Here is an 8,423-nt window from a genome sequence, read left to right as displayed (position 1 = left end):
ATGGGGTCGGGGGGGGGTGCCCGGCTCAGAGGGGCTGGGCTCGGAGCTGGGGGTCAGGGCTGTGGGGGATGGGGTCGGGGGGGGTGCCCAGCCCCGGCCCCTTACCATGCCTCTTACCCCCTGTCCCGGAGCCTCAGCACGCTGTGTCAGGGAGCCGCTCAGCCGCAGCTCACAGCCCCGCCCCCTTACCAGCTGAGACGCCGGGGGATGGGGGAAGACGGAGGCGGGGGGAGCCTCCGACATATTCATGGGGACCCCTGCGGGGCCCGGGGCCTGAGGCAAACTGCCCCACTTGCCCCCCCTGTCCCCCGGGCGGCCCTGGCACTGTGACACTCACCTTTGCAATGCAAAGTCATTTTGCGGATCTGGGCCTCTATGGGTATGTCTATACTGCAATTAGATACCTGCGGCTGGCCCGTGCCAGCTGACTCGGGCTCACAGGGCTCAGGCTAAGGGGCTGTTTAGTTGCAGTGTAAACATTCAGGCTCGAGCTGCAGCCCAAGCTTTGGGACCCTCCCATCTTGCAAGGTCCTAGAGCCTGGACTCCAGGCCAAGCCCAAACGTTGCTACCACAATTAAACAACCCCTTAGCCCAAGCCCCATGAGTCTGAGTCAACTGGCATGGGCCAGCCACAGGTTTTTAATTGCAGTGTAGACATATCCTTAGGCTAAGCTCAGACCTGCTGGGATAAACACAGTGGATTGCAGGGAGACTGCAAGCCTACATCCCCAGTCTGGAGGAAGAGGGCTGCGGGTCTCCAACCATACAGAGGTGATGGTTGGAAGCATGAAACCTAAATTGGCACCCTCAAGCAGACCACAGAGGGGACAGAGGTACAGTTAACCCCAGAAATGTGACCGATCACAGTGCGGACCAGAAACTTCCCAGCACAGCTGTGAGAAATATCTGTAACAAACTCTGATTTTTTTTTTTTTTTTTTTTGCTTTTCCATATGGAAATAAGTGTATTTGAGAAAAGTGTCATGAATGGTTCTCTTGTCTCTCTGGCCGCAAAAGGTGCTGTGTCCTTCAGCTGAAACTAAGGCCGTTACATCCTGGCGACTAGCACCACGCCCCACCGCTACCCGCCCCTCCAGCTCCGAGCTCGCCTGCATCTACGCCACGCTCATCCTGCACGACGACAAAGTCACCGTCACGGAGGACATAATTAATGCACTTATTAAAGCAGCTGGAGTAAATGTTGAACCTTTCTGGCCGAGCCTGTTCGCAAAGGCTGTAGCTAACATTGACATTGGAAGCCTGATCTGTAATGTAGGAGCTGGTGGTGCTCCAACTGCTGCTGCTCCTTCTGGGGGTGCTGCTCCTGCTGGTGGGGCTGCCCCTGCTGAGGAGAAGAAAGGAAGAAAAGGAAGAAGAATCTGAGGAATCTGATGATGACATGGGCTTTGGTCTCTTTGACTAAACTGACTTTTTGTATCATGAATATACACAATATTTCTGAGTCAAAATGAGTCCAGTTTTCAAGCAAAAATGGCTTTTGTCTTGAAAACTTGTGAAAATTCAAATGTTTCACACATTTTCATTGCAAAGACAAGTAGTTCCATCAAAAATGCAAACAGAACAACACTTGGGTTGGAAAGGGAAATGTTTCAAAATAAAGTTAAAAATATTTTCATACAGAAATAAACAGAACAAAATTGTATATTTTGAAAGAGCTATCCTTCAGTTTACATGGGTTCCTCCAGCAACATCCCACCCCCCATGCTGCCCTGTTGAAAATGAATAACGTTATACCCATCCATACTAACAAGAGACTAACACATTTGACTTTCATGTAGAATTTTCTTTTTCTTCCATTTCCAAAGTTATCAGTCCATAGTTTAGCTATTTCATTCTGCTACAGTTCTCAACCTCTCCAGCAAAGCAAGTAGTAGAAATAGATCTTGCAACAGCAGCAGGCTGTGTGTACATCAGCTCCCTAGGGGGGTCCTATTTACCCTCCCATTATAATTTATTTGTAGTTTGAAAATTCCACTTACATGAGCAGCTCTTAGCCTCTGTAGACTGATTTCACATGAGTTCAATTGCTAGTGTCTCAGAGTTCAATTGTGTGTCTGAGAGTTCACTTGTTAGTGGTTTAAAAACTGTCTGGGTCTCACTGACCTGCATCCCATAATCACTGCATGAATGCCAGTGGTCACGTGATTTATAATTTAGGTGCTACTAACACAGCACTATCTCTCAGCAGCAAGTTCTGTACTTATTTTAATTCCTCTAGGCACCAAAATCTGCATTATTACATGAATAAATCATTTGAATAAAAAATAATCAAGCACTAATTATATCGTAGCATAGAGAGAAATATTTTGAAGTCGACGATTAATGCAGAAAAATCATTTCAGGCTAGATTCACCCTTAGTTTATGCCTGGACTGTATTCCCCATTCTGCTATAGATTTCCCATGTGACACTGCAGAAGTCACTATTTCTTTCCGTGCCTCAATTCACCAACTGCAATATGGCTATAATAATACTTACCAAATTCACAGAGATGTTTTATGACTTAATTAATATTTGTAACAAGCTCTGAGATCCTACTGTAGGATAGAAAACATGATACAAGTATTGCACTGAACTGGCTTGTGTGAACAGGTACTGCTGTTCTTCTCTGGACAGCATCAGAACAGCTCAGCTGTATGTTATAGGGCTTATATTGCTGCTAGAGATGATCTATTAGCCCAGATGGTAAGGTCCTATGCTTCGGAAGTAGGAGGATCATCTCCATTGTTACCATGATGTTCCAAGCAGCCAAGGTGTACATTGCTGTAACAGTGATAATGTTTCTACAGGTGACCTCAGATTTATTATTTTAACCAACTCTCCAAACTCTTTTTGTAATACAGCAGAATTTTGTTACCTACAACAGAAAAAAGCTATTGTAAAGTTGTATTAGGACCTCCCTTTTCCTCCCAAAAGAGAACAGAATTCCAGCTAGCACTGTCATTTCATGCATTTCCATTATTATTTTTTGCCTATGGGGCAAAAATTCACACTCAGTAAGCAGGCAATTCACTTCTTTGTGTTGTTGTGCATTGCAAATCATCACTGCGGTGTAATTATGACTTTCCCCTAAGCCTAGAGAGCAGATTGCTTGCTTTAGAATGCCTGTGTCCGTAGAAGTCTCGTTTCCCCAGCCCTTGCCCGTACTGTGCTTTACAGCAATTCAGAAAAAGAACTGGGAGCAGATTTCAGAACTGCACTATAATCTGAACCCTACTATATCCTTTGTTCCCAATGAAGTAAGCAGCATCTGAATGACCAGGACAACTTCTCAGGTCCTCACTTGTGTCACGCTATATCTGCAAAAAACACAAGCTTCAAAAGATTTTCTTCGTATCCCTAACAACATTTATGAAGAGACATCATGACTCACTGTAGGGAATATAGTCTACAAAGGTGTCTATAAATCTGAACAGCAAAATTACACCCATTTAACTGAAGACTTAATTAGACAGTGTTTTAACTATGTGTGAAATACTGTATGTATTTGATTTGTGACTGGATTTTAACATCAGTTATTTTTGACTCTACCTACATTAAAGCCTTACTCATTCATGACTGGTGGCAAACTGGTAAATGTCAATGTTAACTACTTGCACAAAGTCTAAGAAAATGGGGCCATAATCCTTATTTGCGCTTCTAGTGGCTACCATATGATGAATCATAATAGAAAATTGTATTCTTTTATATCAGAGGGCACCAAGGCGTATTCAAGTGACAGAAAGGGGCGCATAGCAGAGAGCTGGTAATCTCCCCTTCTGTGTCTTTTCTCATTTCCCTCTCAGCTGCTTCCAGAAGCAGAGGGGAGCATTTGTGAAGCGTGTGGCTATGTAACTAGAAGGCTGCTTTGTATGCATGGCACTTTCATAGGTAAAGTGAGTCACCTAGCCAGACTGCAGAGGCACTCCCCATGCGTTAGTCCAAGCTGGCTGCTTCTACAGAAACACATAGACTGTGCTGTTGCATGGAGCCCTTGAGGCAGATCCTCCACTGGTGTAAATTGGCATCACTCCACTGGCTGCAGCGGCAGATCTGATCCCTTATATTTGTTCTTTTCTTTCTTTACTCTTTTCTTCTGTCTAAGTTGTCCAGACCGAAAGTCACTTGTTCTTTGTTTATGGAATAAACAAAAAAATAGTACTATTTACCTTTCAATACAAGGTCCTTCCTAGCCTATAGGATGGTGGTACCCAGATAAACTAAAGTGACAGGTTAGAATGCAAAAGATTCATTGCTTTATATGAAAAAGCCACCAGACATCAAAACAAAGTTATAGCAAAATCCACACTACAATTCATTAATTTTTTGTGACAGACTGATTGGTATGTAACACGTGGATTTTGATCATTCCCCTCCTGGTAAATATTGATCTTAGACCTTGGTCAATATATAGTTTCAGTTACTACATCTGGGGATTGACCAAAAAGTCCACATGAAATCATAGGAGTTAGAGCCAGAAAAGACCCATCCATCCTCATGCAAATGCAGGATTATTGTCTACTAGCTATGATTAATCCATGCAATCTAGTTTTAACCATCTCATGGAAGTGGGCACTCACCACTTTCTCCTGTTATAATTTTTTCATACTGTACATCATCTACCTCAGTTCATTAATTCAACCACATTTTCTCATCTCCCTTTTAAATTAAAATTGCAGCACTCATATGTCAAGCTGCATATGTTATTTTTCTAACAGTAACATCTGTTTTTGAAAGGCACTATGGGCAGTTGGCAGCAGCTTAACAGTTCCCTCTCTGTATAAATGATCAAGTGCTGATGGCTGCCTAAGCTATGTTTGCTAGGAAACAAAGCCACTTTTCCTTGACTTGATTTAACTGTAAGGATATTTATGTCTAAATTTGGGGAAACCTGCATGGTGAGCAAACTTACTTGTTTTCACTATGGCAATTTGCACCCCTCCACCTTCCCTTCCCCCAAGGGGTGGGGGGCCCCAGAGGGGGCATTAGAGCATGAGCCGACTCCCGACTCACCCCACAGTAACTCTTGTCCTGCAGGGCTGGCCCAGCTTCCCCCACACCAGCCCATTGGCTCTCACCCAGGGAACAGGCAGGGCCCTTCCCCCAAAACGGTCTGCTCTTCCCCCTTCCTGACCTGGGTTGGTTTTGTGTGTATGTGTGTGTGTTTGGAGGGGGGATGTTGGGTTTCTCCCGGTGGTTGGGAGCCCCCGGGCAAGTGCACCAAGTGCACATTGGTTAATCTGGGCCTGTGCTCAGCCCTTCTCAGTATTCAGCCCTAAAGTCACAATAAGGCTGTCCGCACCCCCAGGATCAGGCCTTAAATGCTGTGATGTTTTACACCAGCATAGAAGGTAGCTGAGTGTGAAAGGTGGCAGGAGCATTTGTAGCTCTCCAATGAGCAACTCTGCAATTCTGTGCTATGCTTTGGTTTCTTTGTTTGCAAGATGCAGAAGCTGATCTATTACCTGAGTAGACCAGAATCCAGCCATCTCCAGTCTATGCAATTCAGAAGGCCACAGAGACATTGTGCTGATTAGGAATCTAAAATGTAGTATTGTCACATTCCCATTACAAAGTAAGTGTCTTTTAAAAAATTAGCTTTTTTGGCAAATTATTTTAAAATGTTACAATCACTTTGGTGAAGGGTACACGTAGTCTGAGTACTTTCAAAAAAAATAAACAGGTCTGGCTTAAAAAACAATCAAGCAATGTTTACTCCTAGGGGAATTCTGCACCACTGCGCAATGCAGAATTTTGCAGAAATTAATGTTCTGCGCACAGCATTTCCATTCTCCCTCCCCACAGAAATGGGCTGCAGAGATGTTGGCCACCACTGGGGGCCCCTGGACCCGGCAGAGCCCAGCTCACAAATAGAAGACAAGGCTGGGGGAAGGTGGAGGGAACTGCTGTAGTTCCCAACATCCCCTGAAGGAAGGAGGCGACAGCATGTAGGAAACTCCATGCAAGCCTAGGATCCAGCATCTCCCTCTGGATCCCTGGGCTCTGAGTGGGGTAGAGGGTGTGAGTGTCTTGGCTGGGGGGCCCCCCAGCTGGCCTCTGGGGCGTAGGGAATGTGAGTGTCTGGGCTGGGGGGGTCATGGCTGGGCTCTGGGTGGTAGGAGGTGTGAGTCTCTGGGCTGGGGCGGCCACGGTTCGGCTCTGGGGGGTGTGAGTGTCTGGTCCTTCGGCTAGGTTCTGGGGGCAGAGAAACAGGAACTGGATTGTCGTAGGGGTTTCTTTAACTGTCTACTCCTGGGGGAATTTTTGTGTGTCTGTATTGTTACAGAAATACTTGCTGACAGGTATTTTGAAATAAATTAACAAAATAATAGAAATTATTCTATAGTGTTATTTTGACAAATAAAATTTTAATATATTGTGCGCAGAATTTTTATTTTTTTGGCACAAAATTCCCCCAGGAGCAAATGTTATTTAATAAACTAAATGATATATCAGTATGATATGACCACCAGAGTAATAGATTTTGGTAGTGATGGACCCAAACAAATAAACAAACAAACAAACAGAAAATCACCAACCCAGTGCTAAACTCTAGGTCAAGGTCCAGGCTCAGATCTGAGTTTGCAGCAAACGGTTCTCTAAAGAGGGCTAATCTGAACACCGTGAAATCTGGGAAAGTTCAGACCCCAATGTGGAATTAAAATCTTCAAGTGTGAGAGGATTTGGATCTGGAGTTTTGGCTTGACCTACTATAAATATAGAAAGTTTGGTCTGGATCTAGCTGTCAGGTCTGGAGTTCTGTTTTGGCTCAGTCTAATCTTCAATTTCATATTCAGTCCCCAATGCACTAAATATGCAGAAAATAGGTTTGTTTGCTTGTTTTTGAAAACTGATAAACCTCATTAAGGGGGAGATCCTGCGAAATGCTGAATGCCCTCAACTGTGGGGACTTCAGTGGGAGTTGAGGGTGCTCATCACCTCGCAGGATAGGACCCTAAATATGTTTGCCGTAATTAGTTCATCTCTTCAAATGAAGTGCTGCTAATTTCTCTCTTTTCCTTGTAGCCTGGGAGAGCAGAGTGCTGCAGCTGTGCACATGCGGGAGAATACTAACCATTGCAGTGGGAACTATTTCCACCTGTTCACATCACTGTTCCCCTCTTAATGCCATTTTAAACTATGCTGAACAATGGAGGGAACATGCTGTGCCTACTGTTGTGAGAAAGGAGAAAAGAATGAGCAGGAGGACAGTAGGAAGCTGAAGGATGTGTGAAAACGAGAATATGACTAAGTGACTTACCATTCAAATAGCCTTTCACCAAATGTGCGTAATCAATTCAAGCACAGTGGGGATGGTTAACATTACAAAGGGTCTAATCAGGGATTTGTCCAATATCATCTTTTCCAAGCAGTAGCCTCAGATGTCTGAAAATCATATTCATGAATTTAGTAACAAAGAGTTGAGGTTGGACCACTTTGTCTTTATAGAATGATGTGTATTCCAGATTTGAGGTGTCCCTGCCGTGGTGATTGGGTTCACAGGGAGCAAGTGACTTCTCAATACCGACAAAGCTATGCCTATGAATTTGACCGAATACAGTACTTTGCTACAACTGGGATAACGATACTAAATGAATTTCATGTTTTTTCACATTTGAGTTTTATATGGAATGTAAAACAATGATACTCTCAGTATGTTCCGAAAGGAAATAAAACAACATTTGGAAAAACCACTTTGAAAATACACTATTGCTTTCCAAATAAATTCATTTCCTTTGCAAACATGTATAGGAAAGGGAACTGCTTACATTTTTAGCAAAGAGGCCACATCCTGCAGTCCTACTCAGGTATGCCTGCACCCCTCCAATAGATTAATAGATTCCAAGGCCAGAAGGGACTATTGTGATCATCTAGTCTGATCTCCTTTGTAACACAGGCAACAGAACTTCCCCAAAATTATACCCAGAGCATAATTTTTAGCAAATTATCCAAACTTGATTTAAAAGTTATCACTCATGGACAATCCTCCACAACACTTGATAAATTATTCCTGTGGTTAATTAACCTCACTGTTGAAAATGTATGTCTTATTTCCAGTCTAAATTTGTCTAGCTTCAACTCCCAGCCAGTGGATCGTGCTATACCTTTCTCTGCTAGACTGAAGAGCCCCTTACTAAATATTTGTTCCCCGTGTAGGTACTGATAGACTGTAACCAAGTCACCCCTTAACCTTCTCTTTGTTAAGCTAAATAGATTGAGCTCCTTGAGTCTATCATTATAATGCAGGTTTTCTAATTCTTTAATCATTCTTGTGGCTCTTCTCTGAACCCTCTTGTATTTATCAACATCCTTCTCGAATTGTGGACACACTATTCCAACAGCAGCCATCCCAGTGCCAAATATAGAGATAAAATAAATGTTCTATTCCTCCTTGAGATTCCCCAGTTTATGCTACCCAGGACA

At 43.6% G+C, this 8,423-nt stretch overlaps 1 protein-coding gene across 1 annotated transcript; it reads left to right on the top strand.

Annotated features, from left to right (window-relative positions):
- The first annotated feature begins 987 nt into the window (after nt 1-987).
- Nucleotides 988-1,438, top strand: LOC112102631 (60S acidic ribosomal protein P1). Its single transcript, XM_026652529.1, is given in 2 exon segments — nt 988-1,358; nt 1,360-1,438. Coding segments are annotated over 2 exon segments (435 nt in total). The 3' UTR covers nt 1,424-1,438.
- The last annotated feature ends 6,985 nt before the right edge of the window (nt 1,439-8,423 follow it).

The sequence above is a fragment of the Terrapene carolina genome, unplaced genomic scaffold (assembly GCF_002925995.2).
Source record: "Terrapene carolina triunguis isolate 2854851 unplaced genomic scaffold, T_m_triunguis-2.0 Scaffold120, whole genome shotgun sequence".
Taxonomy (NCBI): domain Eukaryota; kingdom Metazoa; phylum Chordata; order Testudines; family Emydidae; genus Terrapene; species Terrapene triunguis.
The sequence above is the reverse complement of the archived record's forward strand: the minus strand, read 5'-3'. Positions and strand labels throughout refer to the sequence as shown.